The 22358-nt window shown below is 53.8% G+C and overlaps 1 protein-coding gene across 1 annotated transcript in view; it reads left to right on the plus strand.

Annotated features, from left to right (window-relative positions):
• The window catches only part of CLCN7 (chloride voltage-gated channel 7), a 56027-nt gene that overhangs the window by 24771 nt on the left and 8898 nt on the right, over nucleotides 1–22358 (plus strand). Inside the window, exons 3-16 of the mRNA XM_044979349.1 lie at nucleotides 1579–1650; nucleotides 2048–2113; nucleotides 3575–3707; nucleotides 5533–5642; nucleotides 7669–7749; nucleotides 8985–9047; nucleotides 10359–10442; nucleotides 12030–12123; nucleotides 13375–13439; nucleotides 14067–14183; nucleotides 14596–14650; nucleotides 16220–16280; nucleotides 18499–18637; nucleotides 20310–20403. Of these exons, the coding sequence (XP_044835284.1) occupies nucleotides 1579–1650; nucleotides 2048–2113; nucleotides 3575–3707; nucleotides 5533–5642; nucleotides 7669–7749; nucleotides 8985–9047; nucleotides 10359–10442; nucleotides 12030–12123; nucleotides 13375–13439; nucleotides 14067–14183; nucleotides 14596–14650; nucleotides 16220–16280; nucleotides 18499–18637; nucleotides 20310–20403 (1234 nt within the window). The remainder of the gene's footprint in view (nucleotides 1–1578; nucleotides 1651–2047; nucleotides 2114–3574; nucleotides 3708–5532; nucleotides 5643–7668; nucleotides 7750–8984; nucleotides 9048–10358; nucleotides 10443–12029; nucleotides 12124–13374; nucleotides 13440–14066; nucleotides 14184–14595; nucleotides 14651–16219; nucleotides 16281–18498; nucleotides 18638–20309; nucleotides 20404–22358) is intronic.

Genomic DNA, 22358 nt, shown 5'->3' on the forward strand with positions numbered 1-22358 from the left:
TAGCAGGACCAAGTACTGATTTTTGCCCCAGATCCCTAAGTGGCCCCCTCAAGGATTGAACTCAAAACCCTGGGTTTAGCAGGGCAATGCTCAAACCATTGAGCTATCCCTCCCCACTTCTTTGTGCTTTCCTGCCTGACTTTTCTCCAAACCCTCTGAAGCAAATGGAGTTCAAGCGTCTGCTCCTGAATCCCCCCAGATCTCAGTGCCTGGGAACAATGACCATTTCCATGAAAACTGCTTTGCACACCGTTGGTAACTTGCCAGGGGTGTCAGAGTCCTTGGAAGCATATCATCCGGCTGCTCTGTTTCCTCTTGCCCCCTTGTTCCCCAGCTAAAGCAGATCTCCCCTTCCCAGTGGGCACTCTAATTGGGAGCCTGCTTTGCTCTGAGGTGGAGGGAGACTTTCCTTGCCCTGGGAATGTGCCTGCCCTGTGCCAAACATCACCAGTGACCCCTCCAGACTTCGCTCGCATAAGTATCTCAGGCAAAGGTCTCGGTCACTGAGACCTGAACAAACGACGACGCTAAAGGCTTGAACTGTTCCTAAGAAACACTCCTGAGGGACCAGGCTGCATCAATTGCTATGAATGTGTAGCTATAATAGTGCAGCTCCCTTACCACCTCCATATTCTGGGCAAAGGAGTATGTTGGAGTAGCTGTAGCACCTCCACATCCAACGTGCCGCCCTTCCCAGCGTGCGGCGGCTAGGGGCAGGCGGCGTTGTAGAGAGGAGGGAGTGCCCTTCCCTGCCACAGGGCGTCCAGCCTCGAATCTCACCACACCAGGGGTGGCTTTGGTGCTGAGCATTTGAAAAGTTCCCCCTCTGCCTTCCTGGGTTAAGGGCGTCTCATTACGGAGTTGCCTTGCTACCGAGGGGTTTAACTCACATTTCCCCTGTGCTTAATGGGCGACTGGGGGGAGGTACAGCAGGGGTCCCCCTCTGCCTGATGAGTTGAGCAATAAAAGCTGTCAGCTCACCCATCCTGGAGGGTGTTTCTGGCTGTGGCGTCGAGGCCGTTCTCATAGCTCCGTGGGCAGAGTGGTGTTGGTATTGGTACGCTCATGCGGAGCCAGTCCCGTCCTCTTTAGTTCTGCAGGAAATCCCCCGGGATCAGACAGCATCTGCGCTGCGTTCCCAGCTCTCTGCGCAGGACTCTCAGTGCCTGAGGCAGTGGTGTGTCCTGCTTCATTAAGTAGACTCTGTTTATAGCCCATCAGAGTCAACAGCTGTAAAGAGGCTGCTTCATGGTGACATCTAGGACACTGGCGTGAACAGCCAGAGCAGATGCTGTCCTACCCCTGTCTCTGCCTGAAGCCCCTAGCAGTGAACAAACCCCCCCGTTGTCTTTGTGAAAGCTTCCTTGCAGAAGTTGGTAGCGGGAGCTGCGTGAAAGCCAGCGATGCGACCTGTTGATGCCGCCAGCAAGCACGCGTGCTGCGAGCACCCCAGCTGGTCCTTCGGAAGAGTAGCTGGGGCTGCAGCTTGGGGGTAGCTGCTGCAAATGACAAACTCCAGCAGCCCTGCTTTGAGGCAATGTCTTGGCTGATCTAACGCCTGATCTTTGCCTCCCCCAGGAAACGGAGGCCACTAACCAGTTTCCCAGTGAGATTCCTCACAACGAGAAGCTGCTCTCACTCAAGTATGAGGTAGGCACCCCAGGTGACATCTAGTTAGTTGGGATTAGAAGATTCTGGTTCATACAGATTTGAAAACTGGTGGCGCTCAAGCCAGCGAACGAGTGGTGCTGGGTGGGGGAGGAGGCAGTGGGGTTGAGGGGTTATAACCTGGTGCATGGAAAACCTCAGCACTGAGGCTGTTCTGGTGCTGCAGGGCAGGAAAGTCCCTGCGGGACAGCAGGACACCAGTCTCCAGAGTAATCTGTGGGGTTCCAGACAGTGTGGGCGGGTTTCAGCGGAGAAGAGTGCTGGGACTGGGGGCATGAGCACAGTGGGGGTGAAGTAGGTTTCGTTGGGAAGGGGTGGAGCAGAGCTGAATCCCCTGCTGTGTTACCCAGTGAAAGCATTTCCCGCTCCCTTAATCTAGAGCCTGGACTACGACAACTGCGAAAACCAGCTGTTCTTGGAGGAGGAGAGGCGGATCAACCACACGGTGAGTCTGGCTGTGCCCATAGCACCGGCCTGCCAGCCTGAGCCCTGCCGAGACTCTAGCCACCCCTGTGGAAACTGGTCAAATGTCACTGTGGGCCAATGGTCAGAGATGCGGCTTCTCAGCAGCATAACCCATTGCTTCTGGGAACAGCTTGCCCCAGGCCCCCCAAGAGGAGAGACTCTGCTCACTTAGCTCATGAGCCCACTCCGCTAAGTTTGGGGCCACTTCTAGCTGTGACCATGGCCTAATTAATGCCAGCTTGCTTGGGGGAGACCTGGCGTGGGACCCTCTGTCAGCAAGGGGGATTTTAAGGAAGGAAGCTGATCCAAAGGCCCTAACATCCAAAGTGGTGACATTAAATTCTGCAGTCACTGCGCGGGGATGCTACTGTTGCCGTCCCAGAAGGCGACTCCCCCTAACAAAAATGAAAGCAGGAAGGCCAGGTAGCGTGGCTAAATGCCTCAAGATCCAAACCAGGTCTCCTCCCAGACAAGACCTTGAAACCAACAGGAAGGAGCATGTGCCATGGCTGGGGATGTGTGAGGAGGCCTAAGGCCATTGGAAGAGCAAATAGCCAAACAGGGAAGAACAAGAAAGTCTTTTAAGTATTTCAGCAAGGAAACCTGCCAGAGTGAGCGGGGGTCTGCTGGCCCCCCGGGGAGTGACAGAAGTAAGGATAAGGGTACTGCAGAAAGGCAAAACCACGTCTTTGCATCAGCCTCCACCACAGAGGATGTTGAGGAGATAAGTGTCAAAACAGGATGCGCTATGGTACCGGCTGATAAGTAGGGCGCAGTGCTGCAGAGTAGCTCCTGCCCGCACTCCTAGGGAAGACCCACTCTCAACCTTCTGGCCATCATAGTTTCTATCCCATTGCATTTCTATGATGATGCTGTTCCATGAGTCGATGGTACATCCTTAGAAACATCCTGTGCAGGAACGCAGTTCTAATCCTGTAAGCGAAGGGACTGGAGTGTCGACTCTTCAGCTCAAACATCCAAGGAACGCTTGGGAGAGAAAACGTCTTTGTTAATACCAGTTTAGTGAACACAGACCGTTTTCAACGGTCTGAATGAAAATCCTTTCCCCTTCAGTGAATCGGGTATAATCCTACCAGCTGTCACCAGACTGCCAGGAAAAAGAGTAGAACAGACCAGAGCTTGTAATGTTCAAAAGAATAAATAAAACCCTTCCAGGCTGTAATTGTCCAGTATCAGAAGAGGGCATGTATCTGATCAGCTTTTCTCTGGGAGCTGCCCTGCCCTGAGTACTTTGTGCAGAACTAAATCACTATGGGAACGGCACTACTGAGTAAGTCGCGTTTCTTGGGGAAGGGGTGTGTGTGTGTTAAGGTGCATGACACCATCCTTCACCTTGTGGGTGTGTTTGGATAGCTAGAGCATGCTGTGCTCAGGAGCAGCCGAGGTCCTGGGGTACAGGAGTCTGATCTCTCTCTCACAGGCGTTCCGAACGGTGGAGATCAAGCGCTGGGTCATCTGTGCCATGATTGGGATTCTCACTGGCCTCGTTGCCTGCTTCATTGACATCGTGGTGGAGAAACTGGCTGGGCTGAAGTTCAGAGTCGTGAAAGACAGTATCCTTCGGCTGTGCCGCAGCTGGGAGAGCAAGTGATGTGGGGCAGGTGCGGACAGGGTATTGCAGTGCTCTCTGGGCGATGGAACAAGGGGCCGTCAGCACAGAAGTGAGCAGAGGAATTTACCCACCAGGGAACTCCCAAAGGAAATGTCTGTGTAGGGTCGTGTGTGTGTGTGTTGGCACTGAGTGAACTAACCCTGCAAGAACTCTGTCTGTGGAGTAAGCTGAATCTTTGGTTAGATCTGTGAATGCCCTGGGCCAAGAGTAGTGGATGCACATGTGATCCGTGTCAGGAGGGGAGGTTTGATCTCACAGTGGCCGTACCATAAGGAGTCCAGTGTGCTGTGAGTCCTGTCTCATTAGCTCCCGAGAAGCGAGGTTTCCCATAACAGACAGGCCTGCTGAGGGGCTCCCAACCCTGATGGGATTTGTCAAAGGCAGAGAGGTGCCTGACGGAATAATGTGATTGATTCCTGGCTGCTACCTGGAGAGTAAGGATGGGTCAACTCCATTACTCCCTCAGAATAGATAGTCCAGCCTACCATGGGTACCTTTCAGATGTTCTGCACAATTGATTCCTATCATGTTTGCTGCTTACTAAAGCGATTCATGGTCAGAGAGCAGTTCTGCTCTGCAAAACGGCAGCCCCTTGCTCTGCAGACCAGCCCCGTGTGCTTAGCGCTGGAGCTGCCGTGCTATTGACTGAAATGTCCAAAAACTGGAGCTATTGTAATTTAAAACCCGTGCCAGCATTCTTCACCCCGCGGTCTTCTGTCCCTGGTCGGAGGGGGGCGGGAAGAACTGCGGCCTAACTGACCTCACGCATCTTCAACAGAGTAGTGTAATACCCAGTTACCTAACCCCGTGGCAGGCCATGGCTACTCATTGGGCTGTGAGCGCTTCCGGGCAGGGACTGCCTCTTTTCTGTCCTTATGGCACCCAGCACTGTGGGCTGCCCCGTCTCAGTTGGGCCCTCCAGGAGTTGTTGTAGCAGCTACTTGGCGAAGCAGGCAGATCCACTCTGGGACTCTTCAGGATGAAAGTTGCTGTATAACGTGGCCTAAACACTTTGAAAAGGCAAGAACCCAGCTCGATTCTCCGCTCCTCGAGAGCAGGCCCTGGCAGTTAGGGAAAACCTTCTCGTTCAGATAGAACAAACTGGCTGGTGGGTCATTGAGAGCATAAACAAGGAGTCCCACCACGGCCTTGTTAGTGACTCTGCATAGTCACACTACACTTCAGCTGTTGTCCCAGCCCCGCACCGGTGCATCATGGTCTCTCGCTTTGGCCTTAAAGTGAAGGGCTAAAATCCGGCTGAATCGGAGATATCCCAGTCCCTGTTGGTGCAACACCCAGCAATGCCAGAGCTCAAGCATCTGGCTCCCTGCACCACTCAGCTGGGGAGAAGATGACCGGCAGAGGGGAGAGCTCAAGAATTAGCACTGGTGAAAATACAGCAGAAACACACCAGCCAAGTCACCTGCTTTCTGTATTAAAAGCTTCTTCACCAGGCTTGGTGCAGTGTGAAAATCCTTTAACTCTTTGATGCCTGGAGCCTGCACTTTCCCTTGTGATGTGTTCAAATTAAAGGTGCATTAGCGTGTTCGCAAACTGAATCACCGGGTGGTCAGAATTTACTGCTGTATTGCATGACACTTGTCAGGGAAGTTGTTTAAACACTTCCTTGAAAGATGTGCTGCTTTGTGTGTATGTGTTTGCCTTGCAGTGTGCGGCTGTCTCCCGTGAGATGGTGCAGTGGCAATGGGGGGAGGAGGCGGGTTCTCCAACTGGTGATATTTGAGGTTCTTGACTGTCCCTCCCAGATATTGACAAGTTCACCGAGAAGGGGGGGCTGTCCTTCTCCCTGTTACTTTGGGCCATTCTGAACTCGAGCGTGGTGATGGTTGGATCCGTTATTGTCGCTTTCATAGAGGTAAGAGTTAAGAACCAGCTGTGGGCAGGTTGGTTTGCTCACTTCCCCCTGCATCAGTTCTGCAGTGAAAGATGCAGACTCAACAGCCAGTTAAACATTCTAGTAAAATCCCCCTACTTGGGGGAGTGGGAAGTCACTTGCAGTTTCTTTGCCTGCATTTGCCTGTCTGTGCTCTGCTCCCCCTGCTGGAGCAGGTGGCTTCACAAATCATCTGGGCCTCAAAAATTCTTTACTGCAGGTAGTGCTCAAATTTCTGGTAAAGCAGACACACAGCTGCCATGGGCATGAGAGGAGATTGATGAGATTACATTGGAGGAGGATTATGCCGGCTGGAGATCCAGTGTTTTTTCTAAGAGGGAACGAAAATGCAAAAATTATAAAGCTCAGGGTTGTTTTGTTATTTCAAATGTTATTTATAACCATAATTCCTCTGTGGATTAGCACAGGGACGGAGTTGTTTTACTACTGCCAGGCAAGGATTTTTCCTGAAGGGCTCTACCTTCGTCCGGCAGTCGTAAGCGAGGCACTGTCTCTTTCCAGCGTGATCCTTTATTTGCTACATGCGCACAACCGTAGGTAACAGCATCCAACACGGCCGGTAGAAGGAGCACAGCCAATGGTCAGAGCACAGGGAGGTGAGGGGTTAAGGAGGGAGCTTTTGGGAACGCTGACGGTAACGGTTTGCCCACTGGACCAGATCCTCAGCTGGGGAGATGGTGCAGCTCCCCTGACATGAGTTGACCTGCACCCGTTTACACTAGTTCTGGTCTTGGCCAGTCTCTACATTTCCTGCATGTCCACGTGTTTAAGGATGAAAAGCTCTAGGCAGAACAATGCGCTTCTGAGACAAGCACACAGCAGCCCCCTTAAACTGCTGCCTGTCCGGAGGGGGCCTGTAATTGGGGAGTTATTGTGAAATGAAGGGAACAAATCACAGTAACAAGGCAGATGAGCAGCATCTCCAGTGGGGAATCAGGGTAACGGTACCTTAAAGCACAGTGGAGTCTGACTTGGCTGGTGTGCTAGACCTGTCTGCAGTGAGGAAGTTGAAGATAAACGTCCTGCCCTGTCTAAAGGGGGGGCAGGGCCTTTAGCCATGAGGCAGAACGGGTGCAGAAATAGAGGGTCACACGGCACTCATAGGCCCCCCGAAAGAGGCAGCCAGCTTTGCTCCTTGTCACACCCTCCCCTTTTGGAGCAGGTCCGGAATAACCTGGACTATGCATGGTGCTGCGGCTGTTACTCAGTGCTGACGTGTGCTGGCCCGTGCTCTTGGGGCAGTCCGGCTGCCGGCTGAGTGTTAATTCCCAAGTAGCATTGAACAGCAGCTTGGTCTAGCAGGAGCTCTCGCTTTCAGCTAGGCCGTCGCTCTCCCGTCAAAGCACTCGGCTCTTTCTATAGAATTAAAGGAAGCCAGGCAAATATAAACCCTGCTGCGGCCCTGCTCCCGTTCAGCCCCTCCACCAGAGGATCTGCTGAGCTGGCTGCAGTGGTTTCAGTATAGTCGTCCTCTCCTTGGAGTTGGTTTCTGGAGAACGTCTCCCGGGGCACGGCCTATTCCCTAGTTGCTTCTGAAGAGGGGAACCACCTCGTCTCCTATGAATCGATTCAGTCTACCCTGCTTCAGTACTCCTGGCAGGTCTGACTAGTCTCAGCCAATCGGGTTTTGCTTGAGGACACCTAACAAGTTACCCGTAAAAGCACAATAGAGACAATGCCAGAGGAATAATCTCTCCCTGAGATTCAGGGGGCTGATTGCAAGTCCCACTCCAGGGAAGGAGCGGCTGGCTAGACGGGGCCTTGCCTCTGGAACATGCCTGGCCAGCTGTCGGGGGTGGGGGGACGGGGTATGATCCGTACAGGAAGCAAGGCGCAGACTGCCCCAAAATAGCTGTCATGTTTTCCCCCTTGCCGGGGATAGGGTGCTGAAATAGTCAGGGAGTGGCCTCCGGCCCTTGCTGCCGTCTGGGATGACGGAAGCCACTGTGTAAGGGCTGATGCTAACAAACTCTCCATGTGCTTCTAGCCTGTAGCTGCCGGCAGCGGGATTCCCCAGATTAAGTGCTACCTCAATGGCGTGAAGGTTCCTCATGTCGTCCGCCTCAAGGTAAGACACTGGGTTTTGGTGCGAGTGCACTTGGCAGTCCCATGCCCCATCGTCCCTCCCCCACACCAGCGTGGTAAGGCAGACCAAGAGGCTGGCAGCATGCAGGAGCTAGGACTCCCCCCTCTGGCATTCACCAGCCTGGTCTGCCTCCACACCATGCCAGTGCCCTCGTGCGCTGCCAGCTCCCCGCGCTCGTCCTGGACGTGCACTCCTGTCCCAGCTCTGCGAGGACGTCCCTTGGCCTCCCATCTGCAGCTGATAGTGGCATCTTCTGAGGGGGAGGAAACTGGCCTGAGTCACCAGCTCATGACCCCAGCGGTCGCCATCCTGTCCAGCTTCGTGACTCATCTTGGGCAAGTCCCTTCACCTCCCTGGGGCTCTGTCTAATAAACACGCCAGTGCAGATCCCTTCGGGGCCGTCTGGGGCGAAGCGCTAGGTAACTGCCGTATCACTGCTGGTACTGACCGTACCCGGGGGGTGCGTGTGCATGCTTGTGTCTTGTAGCCTCCTGTGCTCTCAGCCCAGCGTAGGCTGCTGCTCTCCCACCCGCTCCCTTCCAGTGGCAGTCAGTCATCGCGTGCACCCGTTGGCAATGGGAATGTTGTCTAAAGGTGGTTTTTTCCGGTCTGCAGGCCCTACAAAGCACCCCAGGGGCTCAGAGTTAGCCATGAGGTCTCTCACACAGCAGAGCTTTGCAAAGTAAAACGGCTCCCCTGGGTTGGATCTGAGCACTCAGCAGGGCTCCAGCAGGCGCATGGGGGAAGCTGGTGCTGCGAGTACTTGCTAACTCCTGGATGCAGGGGGGGCAGTTACTGGACTGCCCAATCCTCTGTAATGACCGTAACTCCTGCCCTGCTGTTCCTCCAGAGAGCTGGCGCTCCGCGCTGGAGAGAGGCTGCTGCAGCAGAAGTTTAGATGTTGCAGCTGCAGCAGTGAAATAGCAAGCCATAGACAAGAGCCAAAGAACTCTTTGGCATCACTGGCTCGTGCTGCTATCACTGCTAGCTTGCTAGCTACCCACCTCACCTATTGCCTTGTGAGTGTGATTTCCAGGGGAAAGAGGCTGTAACCCCATCTTCCCCTTTGCTCTCTCCCAGGTACCTGGATTGCAGGGAGCAGCTGTGTCTGTTTTGGAGCTCTCTGCGTGTCTCTCATCAGCCTGGTGCTGAGAGTGACTGCCTCATGACTTGCTCTCTCTCCTGTGCTAATCAGGGACTCTCTCCTTGTTTTCCAGACCTTGGTGATCAAAGTCTGCGGGGTCATTCTGTCAGTGGTCGGAGGCCTGGCTGTCGGGAAGGTAATTTACCCAGGAAGTGAATCTAATTCAGCCACCTTCCCAAACTCGCTGTCAGTGTGTAGTCACCCCCTGTGCTGCACCCTGGCCCCGGGAGCTGCTGCTGTCACACTCGTGTGTCTAGCTCGAGCCTTTCTGATGCCTCAGTTATCACTAGCGTCTCAGAGTGGCTCCATCCTAAGCAGTTTGTTTCACGTTTATCCTGGGTCAATGACTTTGCCATTTTCCCCTTTGCTCTGATGCCTCTCATCAGTGGGCTGCCTTGAGGTGCCTCCCAGAACAGCAGGGCTTCTCAACCTTCCTTTCTGAGCCCCTGCGTCCGTCCGTCCGTCCGTCCCCCCCCCCCATGGTATAAAAACTTCATGGCCCAGCTGGGCCACAACTGTTTTTCCACATATAAAAGGCAGGGCCAGCGCTGGGGGGTAGCAAGCAGGGCAGATGCCTGGGGCCCCGTGCCACAGGGTGGCCCCACAAAGCTAAGTTGCTGAGGCTTCAGCCCTGGATGGTGGGGCTCAGAGCCCAGGGCTTCAGCTTTCTGTCCTGGGCCCTGGTGACTGTCAGTCCTGCTTGGTGGCCCCCCTAAAACCTGCTTGTGCCCCCCCCGAGGGGCTCCAGACCCCTGGTTGAGGACCACAGCAGTACAGCACCAGCAGTGTGCTGTGCTTTCCTGGGGGACTGGGGATCAGGGGACCCTGGGTAATGGCGATGTATCCCAATGATGTCTGCTGACCTGCCATGACTTGGAGGAGATGGGTAAGGGAGTCGCAGGCCCTGTGGCTTTCTGGTTCTTTCAGTATCATATTAGAGGCCATCTAGAGACTGAATCCTACAATGCTGTCACTGCACTGTTAGGTGGCCTTCCAGAGAGTCCTGCTGGGACAGAGGTGCAGTCACTGGTACAGTGTGGGGTTATGAATGGGGCTTGGGTCCACTCTGACACAATCTTGGGGATCCTCGGCATCGATAGAGACAGCACTTCAGGAGTTCACACCCCATGCTCTAGCCAGCGTAGTGGTTTGTCCAGATCTGCTGTATGTTATCTTTAGAGCCACTTGTTAGAGCTAGGAAGTACGGGAGTAAGGTGAGGTTTCCACTTCCTGCAAAGAAACCTCCCCTGCTGGAGCTGGGGCTGCTTCGGCTGTAGAATCCCCATGTGGCTGCCCTCCCTCGCAGGCTGTGCAGAGTGCCTTTGGAATCGAGCTGGGGGGTGGGCGGGATGCACAGAGTTCACACTCTGAATGCCCGTGTCTTCATGGCGAGGCTCCAAAAAGTGAAGCTGCCTTTCTCCTCTAACATCCACTTTCCTGCCTTCAGGAAGGGCCAATGATTCATTCTGGAGCGGTCATTGCAGCCGGGATCTCGCAAGGAAGGTCGACTTCTTTGAAGCGAGACTTTAAGGTTGGTTAGCTCGCTCCCAGGGTCTGACGGGGGTGGGTGGGTGTGTGTGTGTCCGCACACACTGGGGAAGGAGCTGTGGTTACTGGCTCATGACATCTTGGGAGGACACAAATCGATCTCTGGTCCAGTGGATAGAATCGATATAGTGAACTGCTCTTCACCTTCCTAGTGGGATCTAGGGCCAGCCAACTACCTCTGCTGAATCCAGAAGAGCCTGCCTTACTGAAAGGTGGGTAGGGTGGTGAGATGGAGATGGGCCTGCTGCAGGCACGAGTGCTGTGGACTTCCATGCAGACAAAGCTCTCGGTCTGCTGTGCTCCCCAGGGTGGCAGGGACCAGGAACCCTGCTCGAGCAGTCAGCGGCGGGAGGCTTGGAAGGAGTAATACTGGCCTATCCTGAAGGTGGCTCCATCCAATCCCATTTGCCCTAAACTATTCCAGTTGCAGTGCTCTCTGGGTACCTATCCCACAATTCCCAGCAGCAGTGCATTCTGGGGGGAGCTTGAAATGAATATATTCTCCCCCCACAGCGCCCACTGCATCTGTGGTGGGAGAAGGGTTGTGTGCGCTGGGGAGAGCACAGAGGAGCGGTGGAACGTCCCTCCCCTCTGGGTCCGGCATTGCTAGTGAGGAGGGCAGGGGGCAGTGCAAGGCAGACGGGCAGTGAGAGGCTCCCCACGTTGCTACACTTAATTCAATTGGCCGCTGATGTAACCGTCTAAGTGGTCTCAGCAGACTGAACACGCTGCCGCTGATCTGTATCAGGAAGCCAAAGCCTTGATGGCAACCCCGTGATGCTGCCGTCTGGGCTAGGCGGCCCTGGCGAAGGGGCCCGCTGGCTGGCACTGGTCCTGTGTGCGCTCTGTTCGCATTGGTATGTGAGGGGGACGTTGGCTTTGCGGCGGGGGGAGGAATCCAGCTCAGGTGGACGGATACATGCTAGCCCCGCTCGAGCTAACGCACTAAACATAGCTGTGCGGCTGCGGCATTGCAGGCGGCGGTTTGGCTAGCTGCCCGAGTGCATCATCAGGTGGGCAGCACAAGCTGCCACCGTGTGGCTGTGGCCACGCTGCTGTTTTTAGCACCCTGGCATGAGCAAAGTTAGCCTGTATCACCTCGCTGGAAAACACACTCCCGGCGGCTCTGTGACGTACCCCCCCAGGGCCACTGAGAACGGGTTCAGGCCCCCCCAGCAAGGGCGGACCGGCTAAACAGGGCCGGGAAAGCCGGGCCACGGGCCCCCTTCCAGACCGCCGGGCCCCAGTAATTTGTACTGGCTTCCCTCCCCCTCCCCCCTCGTCGGCCCTGTACCCGCCAGGGGAGCAGAGTGCACAGTGTGTCTGCTTTTATGGGTTCACATCCTGGCTGCGATGAGTCATGTGCTGCCAGGCAGTGTAATAAATTATTCCCGGGGTATAACACCCCTCCACGCAGCACGGGCAGCGGTACGGGGATAGCGCCGAGCAGCGTTCTCTGCCTGCTCTCCTCCCATGCAATGTCGGCTTGTTTTCTTCTCCATGTGGACGTTACGGGGGCGCTCTCGGGCTGCTAGCAGCCGGTAAAGCTGCTGTCCTTGTGTTGTTTCAGATCTTTGAGTACTTCCGCAGAGACACGGAGAAAAGGGACTTTGTCTCGGCCGGAGCAGCTGCTGGCGTCTCAGCCGCTTTTGGCGCCCCAGTTGGTAAGATGTCTTCTGATGCTGTGTGTACCCCTGCAGGCCAGACCCTGCCCCAGGCAGGACGCTCACCCCTCCCCCCGCTAGGGGCAGCTGGCAGAGATCTGAGTGACCCAGACTCGTGACTTTCCCAGCCCTCTTGTGATGGGTGGGTTAGTTAATCACGCTCAGAGAGGAAGTGATCTGTGCTGGATAGAGCTTGGAGCGGCAGCTTTGGGCGCTCTGCATGTTTGTTCTCGGGCAGTGCTTGAAACTGCTGCTTTCAGAGCCATGTTCCCATGTAGCGCGGCCAAACTAGAGAACAATGGCGGCTCTGGCCATCTGTCCCTCTGCTCCTGCCCATTGAGCTTGGTGGCAAACAAAAAAAGCAGCATGCAGGCTGCCTGCCTCTGCTGGGCTTCTGTCTGATGCCGAGGGGAGCCACTGGAGAGCAGAGAGAGGGAGCTGGGTCCTGACATGCAGATACAGCCAGAATGCCAGGCTACCACTTGGCCCTGTTACTGCTGAGTCCGTGAGCCAGCCAAGAGAAACCCGGACAGCGCCAGTGAAGCGGAGGGGGTCGTGCCTGTCGGTCACTACAGGAAAACCCGTGCGTGTTCCCTCCTCCGAAATCTAGGCGTAAAGTTGCGTGTTAAGGAATGAGTTAGTCTCCCAGAGAGCCGTCCCTGCCCCCCCCCAGCAGCCCGTATCCAGGGTGAACCCACGCCCAGCATTGCTGTTGCTCCCCGCTAAGTGACTGGGAAAGTGGCAGGGCGTAGGCTGAGCGCGGTCACCAAAGGGCACCAGGCTTTGTCCCCACAGCAAAGCCTTCCCACTGCCATGGAGGCAGGTGTCAGAATGCCCAGCATTTCTGTCTCTTTGCCGAAAGCGGCCGTGTGAGATGCTCCCCAAAAGCCTCCTGGCTCCAAGTGCGGTGGTGGCATGACCAAGGGCTGCTAGCATAGACGTGCATCTGCAGCTGTGACCCTCCCCAAGGCTTGGGCAGCCACTGGCCTGCTTCCAGGACTCAGGCTGCGGGGTGGGGGTCCGCTGTGTCATCAGCCACAGCCAGGTATCGGTCCCTAGTGTGGGTGTGAGGTCTCCAGCCCTGTGAAGCTGTGTCCCTTGTCTCTGCACACCCAAGGGGCAGGTTCCTTCCAGCCCATGTAACTGGGAGATCAGAACTCGCCCTGAAAGGCCCAGCCGCTCCTGGGCAGAGAGGTGGTAGCTACCCGAGCTGATCCATTACAATGGCCCCATGGCCTCTTGTGTCCTTAGGGGGAGTTCTTTTCAGCTTGGAAGAAGGTGCTTCCTTCTGGAATCAGTTCCTGACATGGAGAATCGTAAGTGTTAGCAGCCTGAGGCAGAGGCTGGGCAATTGGCTGGGCACCGGCTTCTGAAAAACTCAGCCGCCAGCTGGGGCTTTGACTGGGAGTTTCACTCGGGCCGGGGAGGGGCAGGATGCCTCGTTGAGCGAGGGGCCTGCGCTGGGTAGAGACGCCCCTGTCAGAAGGAGACTGTCGGGTGAATCTAGGCCTTGACTGGTGTAAGAGTCTGAGACCAAGATGGAGGATTCTGATGGTTCCTCACCCAGAGAAGCTGCTTGGAGTCCTGCAGTGGCCTGTGCTGGAGAGGTGGCAAGAGGGAGATGGGACATAAAGGGAACAGCACAGAAGAAGCGTGAGGCACTTGTGTATAAGCACAGAGCGCAAGGTGCTGCATGACCCCCAGGAAGCTATGGCTCCTGCCTATGGAGCTCACAGCGCAATAGACATGCTGATTCGGGCCACAGGTGCTGGTTGAGGGTGTGAACTAAATCCTGCCCCTCCCTGCTGAAAGAACACTTCGGGGAATGAGTGGGGCTGAAATAGGCCCCTGGCGGGTGGAGTGGGGTTTGGAGGGATGTGACGGCAGGCAGCCGAGGCGGCAGGTTGTCTCGTGCCATGATGCTTTCTTGCTTCTCTCTGCAGTTCTTTGCCTCCATGATCTCTACATTCACGCTGAACTCCATCCTGAGCTTTTACCACGGGAACCCCTGGGACCTCTCCAGCCCAGGTCTCATCAACTTTGGAAGGTTTGACAGCGAGGTAAAATTGCTGGCTTTGAGTTCGTGCTGTCACTGGGCAGGCACATGCCCTGTACCGGACCTGAAGGCAGCAGATGGGGCCATTCACTCCCCTTATGCCCTTCCCCTGAATGTTTGACAGTATGAGGCACCTCAGGTTGAGGGTGTCATGCTGGGGCAGGGGACTCTGCAAAGGCCTGATGCACCCAGATCCACACTTCCTGCCGAGCAGCCTCTTGGAAGCATTTGTCCAGCTGTTGCTGGGCTCTGGTTCTGGGAGCGCGGGTTCTGTGGGGCCTGGGAGTGAGAAGCCCTGCTGCAGCCATTGCTCTAGGCAGCTGCCAGCTGTAAAGGCCTTGAGCAGAGGCAGCGACTTGGCACCGAGCAAAGTGCTGTGCCGAAAGGTCTCCAAACTCATTTCTCCTTCTTTACAGAAACTGGGCTACACGTTCCAGGAAATTCCGATCTTCATTGTTATGGGAGTGGTTGGTAAGCTCGGTCTGCTCGTTCAATTGAGTTAACATCTCTGAATAATCCCCTGTCCTGAAAAGCTGCCTTAGCTCACTTCCTGGGGAGAACAGGAAAGACAGTAAAAAGTCAAAACCAGAGGGCCCTCGGGGAGCCTGCTGCTGCTTGATGCTTTCAAGGGCCACAGCTAGATTCTCTGGCCAATCTTGATCTTTGTTCTTCCCCCTTGCCGGGTAGGGTTGGGGTGTGGCAGAGCCTGTCAGGGTGACATTGGTCTGAGGTCTGGCCCCCTGAGCGGCTGGGGGAAGGAAACTGATGTTTTAGGCAAAACTCCCTGCCCACTATGAGTCTGTAGACAGGGTGTTTGGAACGTGAACCGTGTGAGAATTATTTTCTGATCACTGTTACTGTACAGCCCTCTCCTGCTGCGCTGGGCACAGCACACATCTAGAAATCTTTCTGTCAGCGGCAGCCTTGCCTGCCTCTGCCTCAGTTCTCTGTACAATCAGGTGGCTGCTAACAATCCACCACTGGATTTAACAAAATGACCAGAAGTGCAGGGAAACGCCAGGCTGGAGTCGGCGAGGAATTGCTGCTGACTTTCCTCGTAGATAACTTTTCCTCGTAGAAGCTTTACCCTTTGGATCAGACTGGACCCCAGCCAGGATGCTGATGTCACCTGCTTCTTTCACTGCCCTGGGGTCTGGATGGTGGTTGGATCTCCGACCTTCCGCCCACTACTCCCTGCTCAGAACAAAAACAGAAGTACTGTGGTCTCCAGTTGGCTGGCTGCTGTAAGGCAACAAACTCTTCTAATGCCGTGTTGTATCTCAGCATTGAAACACACGCGTTGGAACAATGAAAACTACCATCACCACAGCAACCCTGATGCAGCCATGTTGCACGTCCCAGTATACACTGGAAAATGTGGCAATTATAGTCTACGTTGGGCCTCTGAATAGCCTGATGTGCTGTTAAAATTCTCAGTTCTAATGTTGCATTAATGCGTCATGCTGATCTATGACCTTCGTGTTGGAGAAGTAAGATCGGGCTCAGGTGTTGATTTTCCTTTAGTGAAAAAATGAGAAATAAAGGGGGAGGCCAGGTGTGTGGATGGATCTTTCTCAAGGATGTGCGCTCGCTCTCATTCTTCTCTCCCACTTCAAAACAGTAGAGTTAAATTTTGACTCTTTCAATTTTGAAGTCTCCGTAAACTGGAGATTTGTGACCTTAGGGAGAAATGGCAGCAGCTTGTGCAGTTTCTTCTGTGACATTCAGCTTGCTCTCTTTTGTGGCTTGACACTGAGTATTACAGTAGGAAATTGCTGCTTTTCCCTGGAAGCTGCTGCTGTCAATGGCTTAAAAACGTTGTGCTATTGATAACATGTTGCTGACGAGGCCAGAGAACTGTCCAAAGGCACACTGAGTCAGGAGAAATCTTTGTCTTTTTTTCTTTCTTTCTTTCTTTTTTTTTAAAGACGTGTTTAACTCTTCATGAAGGAAAATCCTGAATGTGGCATAAAGGAATATTGGCTTCTTTCACATCAACTCAGGAAGTTTTCAGCTGTTTTCCCTCTTTCCTGCTTGCAGGTGGAATTCTCGGTGCGATATTCAATGCCTTGAATTACTGGTTAACCATGTTCCGAATCAGGTAAGAGCCCAAGAGGTGCTAAATAAAACGAAATCCCTCAGTATTATCATGGGTTGTGTTCAGGTTGGGGCCTCTTAACTGAACCAAAGGACGTTCCTTTCGTTCCTGTAGCCCTGCAGCTTCAGATCTGGTAAGTGACATGTGGTGTTAGCACGTGGTCACTCACAAAACTCAAGTGCTTAGAAGCAAGGAAGTGATAGCTAAGGATGCCATCGCTTTATAACGCACTAGAATCGACAGCTACTATCGCAAAGAAATCCATGTTTCATCACAACTGTAACTCTGACCCAAAGTAACTATCCCTTCCATCCAGGGCCGCCCAGAGGATTCAGGGGGCCTGGGGTCCTCGGCAGCAGGGGGCCCCCCGCTTTGGCGGCAATACGACAGCGGGGGGGGGTTTCTTCCGCTCCGGGACCCGCCGCCGAATTACCGCCGAAGACCCAGAGCGGAAGAAGCTCCAGGGGCCCGGGCCCTGCGAGAGTTTTCCGGCGCCCCCGGAGCGAGTGAAGGACCCTGCTTCAGAGGCCCCGAAAAACTCTTGTGGGGGCCCCTGCGGGTCCAGGGCCTGGGGCAAATTGCCCCACTTGCCCCCCCCTCCCCCCCCCGGGCGGCCCTGCTTCCATCATCTCCTAAAGCAGAGACCCTTCTGAGAAAGGAATCTTCTATTACATGTGCCCATTCACAGTACACTAATCCACCTAAAATACGTATCTAAATTCAATGACTCTCCCATGCTTTCCTATTGAACTGTGTATAACTACTGTTTTTTGAGACGCGTTGGATTTCTTTAGATTCAACTGACAACCTGTACGTATATTAACGGATGATGCAACTCCCATGTAACAGTATCTTTTTGAAGAAACACACAGATTCTGAAGGCTGAGGATCGACTAAAAGACTTTAGAACAAATCCATGGGTCAGAGTTCAGGTGATGCTGATCTGATGGATTTCTTTGTTCTGATGCAAATATTTATGTGGACAATGCGATTTTCATCTCTATCCATTCCTTTGCTGTTCAGTACTTGGGTTACGTACTATATAAATGCATTGGGGAACATTTTCAAAAGCTCAGGTCCCAGTGAGCTCCTAAATCACTAGATGCTTTTGAAACTGTCCCCATAGTCACTTTCCTTCAAAAATCAGTTAAAATGGCTACGCTTTCTGTGTTGGAATACCTCCCTCCCCACTCTTGGGACCTGGCTTCTCATTTATCCACCATAGCTCAGCTTTCACGAGCAATTAGTTCAGACAAATAACATCCCGTGCCTGCTGGGCAGATGAGGGAGTGCTTGTAGCTTTTGCAGATGGAACAGACGGGAGTTGAGGGATTCAGAGCAGACGGTACAGTCCGTGTTCGATGGTTCTGTGCACGTGTTCGTGGAGCCGGAAGTCTGCAGGACTGTTAAAAGTATAAAAGGCGATTTCCATGCAGCTCCTCGTTCGTACAGCCCCAGTAACATTCAGACGGCCTTCCACGGGGCAGGACAGCATCCAGGAGCAGAGCTGGGGAAGGGGATTGTTTACCTTCTGTGGACAACTTGGGGAGAGAGAGAAGAGAGCAACAAAAACGATCAAAGGTTTAGAAAACCTGAGCTATGAGGAAAGGTTAAAAATAGCAGGTGTGTTTAGCCTTGAGAAAAGACAACTGATGGGGGGAGGAGGGGAGGCTGATAAGTCTTCAAACATGCTAAGGGCTGTTATAAAGAGGACAGTGATTAATTGTTCTCTGTCCACTGAAGGTAGACAAGAAGTAATGGGCTTAATCTGCAGCAAAGGAGATTCAGATTAGGGTGGTAGGGAAAACGTTGTAACTAACTCTAAGGGTAGCTAAGCACTGGGACAGGTGACCAAGGGAAATTGTGGAATCCCCGTCACTGGAGGTTGCTAAGAACAGGTTGGGCAAACACCTGTTGGGGATGGTCTAGGTTTACTGGGTCCTGCCTCAGCGCAGGGGGCTGGACTAGATGAGCTCTCCTGTTGGGCTGGGAGGGACCTTGTCTGTGATTTGCCCCTTCATTTGGGCCTGTGAAATCCTGCTGCTTGTCTGGTTCCCACCCCTGGAAGGTGGCAGCCTGCACCAGCCACTTCCATACCCCCACGCCACCAGCAGTGGTTGCAACCAGTCTGAAGAACCAGCTGACCCGGGGGTGCTTCTGGGAAGCAGAGAACAGCCAGGAGGTTGCTCCCTGTTCACATGGCTTGTGTCTGACTCTGCAGGTACATCCACCGCCCGTGCCTGCAGGTGATCGAGGCCATGCTGGTGGCGGCTGTGACGGCAGCCGTGGGGTTTGTGATGATCTACTGCTCTAGCGATTGTCAACCCCTCCAAGGGGATTCCGTGGCCTATCCCTTGCAGGTAGGAAACATAGCTGTGAATCCCCTGTCCCATGCACAGTGTCTGTTCCTGACTGCCCCCTAGAGCTGGGTCGGGTCACAGCACAGCCAGGTGCTCAGAGCTCAGGGATTTTCCAGGCAGGATCTCTGTTGCCTGCCTTGGGAGCTGGCCTCAAAGGGTCCAGGCTAGGCCCAGGCATGGGGGAGGTCTCTGTAGCTTTTTGACAAGCCAGGGGGCTGCAAGCACTGAGGGAGGCAGGAGCGTCCCCTGAGATGGGCAGTGAATGAGACAGGGCTCCATACATGGCAGAGGAACTCTGCCCCAGGCAGGGCCTGAGCTTCCTGGGCTCCCATTATAGACAGTCTAGCAGTGCTGGGCAGGGTCACGCAGCGCACATTGAATGAGGCGAGGCTCTGCTGGGGAGGCATGATTCACAGAGTGTCTGGCCAGCAAGAGGGGTCTGGCAGGGTCTGGCCAGAGACTCTCAGTTTAAGGGACTACAATAAAGAAGCGGTTAAGTTCATCCAAACTGTTGCTGGAACATGCAATCTGCAAACCAAGCACTCAGTCGGAGAATCACAAAGGTAAGGTCACCTGTGCAGTCTGAACTCTGCCCCTTGTGCGGCGGCATGCCCAGAGTACCGCAAGATGGCATGTGTGTATCTCAGATTGCAGAGAGAGCTGTATGCTTGAGGGAATAGTGTGCGATCAGCTGATGGGACAAGACTGGGGTAGGGGGCTGAGATAAAGGTCTATGTGAGCTCATTGGCCTCAACACAGGTGTCTAATGGAATCTAGCTGGGATTTGATGATCCATCCTAGTGCACCAGCAGAAGTGAAGGCTTTGAAAATAACATGAGCGTTCACTGCACCACCTTGGTAAAGGGGCCACTGTGGATTTAAAGATCACCAGTCTCTGATAACGTATTGCCGACTGCTGTTAAGGGACATCTAAAACTACTAGGAATCTGTTAGTCTTTAAGGTGCACCGGACTCCTCCTTGTTTTTGCGGATACAGACTAACACGGCTACCCCCCGATACTTAAAACTACTAGAACGGCTAGAGACGGGAGAGAAATGTCTCACCACCCTTTCTGCTTTCCCTGCTCCCCTTTATAGCCAGTAAGTGTACCCCATTTGTGACAGTCGTTCAGCTAGTAAAGAGAAAGAGGAAAATGTGCCAAATTCTCAGCTAAATTTAGCTGGATTTCAACTTGATCATGACTCTCTACATTTCTGAGGTGGGTAACGCTGTACAGGTACTGAAGTGAGAGGCTAGGCCTAGTGTGCCCACCATTGCAACACCTAACTGATCTTGGAGTGTAAATCTTTTCAAAAGGGATTTAGGCATTCTTATTCCCAAGTGACTAAATCCCTTTTGAAAATATGTGGGCTCCCAAACCAGTGAGGCTTTGCACCGACGCATACAGAAATATCTAAATCCCTTTAAAATATTGGGCGTAAAGGTCTACCTAGCTGAACGCAAATGTACCTTGCTAGCAATGCCTGTGGCATGTGGCTCCATGAAACTCTGCACCTCTGCTAGTGGGGTGTATTTCACCAGGAGCCTCTTTCACTCCTGCCTTCTCGCTCTCTGCCGGCTCCTCTGTCCCCATGTGCCACACGTCCCGGCAGCGATCGTCGTGTGGATTCTGCCAGTTTTCACAAGCCAGCCTTTGTTTTTTCTCCCCAGCTGTTCTGTGCGGATGGAGAATATAACTCAATGGCCACCGCCTTCTTCAACACGCCTGAGAAGAGTGTCGTCAGCCTCTTTCACAACCCCCCAGGTCGGTTCTGGCTCGGCTGACAGGACGCTGAGCTGCAGGCAGAACGGGGCGGGGGCTTGGGGCTAGTGGCAAGTCCAGGGCAGCAGACCCAGAATTAGGAAGCAAGTCACGTTGCTCAGTTTGTGGTCAGACGTTCTTGTGTTAGCCCAGCCCTGCCACCCTGCCGGGTGAGCTCTGTTCAGTAATGCTCATAGGCTCAAGGGACCATTGCAATAATCTAGTCTGACCTCCTGCACATCACAGGCCACAAAACCTCACCCAGCCGCTCCTGTAATGGACCCTTTAACTTCCGGCTGAGTTACTGAACCCCTCAAATCATGGTTTAAAGACTTCAAGTTACAGAGAATTCACCATTTACCCTGAGCCCCTGTAAAAAGATCCTCCCTGCTGGCAAATAGCAACCCTCCGCAGAGCCTGCTGGGTGTGCAGGCTCCAGGGCTCTGCAGTGTGTAACACATTAATGGTGGTGGTGTCACGTAGGAGCCCTAGGGTGTGGACCAAGGCCCATTGTGCCGGGTGCTGTACAAACAGAACAAGGACAGTCCCGGCTATGCCCAGCACAGCTCCCCATCACAGGGAACGGGAGCAACCCACCGATCAGCCTGGGCCAGCTGGTGCTAGTGCAGAGCCATTCACGCTCGCAGTGACGTGCCCTCCATACCTCTTGGCAAAGCTTTAAGAGCAGAGGCAGCAGGAGCGCTTCATAGCGTTTACAAATACCCTGTTGTGAGACATCCTAAATCTTTCAGCCTGACCTCGTCGGAGGAACAGGGCCTTGCTTTGTTCGTACTCACTAATTCATAAAATGCAGTTGTTTGTGAGATGCCTGCCATTCACTAGCGTGAATCGGGTGATCTGCTCTTGAATATGCGTTGAAACAAACTAGTCTCCAGCCAGAGGTGACTACGTCAGGTCTGAGTAGGAGACCTGTGTCAGAAGACTTGTGCTTTTATGTCAATGGCTGATTTGGGGCTTTTAAAAGGCAAGGTCTGGATTTGGATCTGCAAAGTGGTATCAATGTTTTATTGGTCCCACAAAATTCCCCCCTCCCTTAGCCTGTGATAAGCACCCTGTCCGTGGGCACATGCGCTCAGACAGGCAGGATGAGAGCTGTGGTGTGTTAGATTGTGTATAGATGGGACCTTGACAAGGAGGCTGCAGTGTCCCATGAGCACTCGTGTTAACTATCAGCCAAGCATTTTCCATTCGCCGCCTTCGGTCTCTGTTCCAGCCGTTCTCCTTCGTGTGCTCGCTCCGAAAGCTGGAGTCTGTTCTGGAAATGTTCTTTGGCTGCTTCCTGTTTGCTAAGGTCTCTCTCCTCTGAATGACTTTCCCTTCTGGTCATGTTTGGAATGTGGATTTTACTTTTTGGGTTGTCTAGAAATGAAATCTCATTTCACAGTGCCCCGGAGAGTCCTGTCTGGGTTTGCGTTTCTCGGCTGACGTGATGCCTGGGTAACTTTAATTGAAAAGGCACAAGTTCCGCCTCTACCTCAGTACCAGCCGCTTGAATCTCATGCCTGGTCTTTCACTGACAGCTGATGCACAGAGATGGCTGTCCCTTGAGTGCACTGAACTGGCAACTCCAGCACTGGTTGCACTCGTTGATGGTGACTTTCCTATGGAGATAGGATGGGACCCAGAGGGCTTGTGGTGCTCCAGACCGTTCCCTCTCCTGGCTCAAACCTTGGTTGACAGCTGCTGTGGAAATGTTCAACGGGGACGGGGTTGGGGTGCTCACCTACTTGACATCGCCTGAGGATGCAGGTCCAGGGAGTGCTGGGTGGGGGGGACTTCAGGGCACTGCACAAGAGCCTCTACACAGGTGATGTCCAGTGAGGCAGCTGCAGTGTGGCTGGCAAGACTTCTGTGGCAGGTGGCATGCACAAGCAGCAGGGGGTGTCCCTGGTGAATATAGAGCAGGAAGGTTCATTGCTCTGCCTGGAAACAATCAT

Source organism: Mauremys mutica, chromosome 11 (genome assembly GCF_020497125.1).
Source record: "Mauremys mutica isolate MM-2020 ecotype Southern chromosome 11, ASM2049712v1, whole genome shotgun sequence".
NCBI lineage: Eukaryota > Metazoa > Chordata > Testudines > Geoemydidae > Mauremys > Mauremys mutica.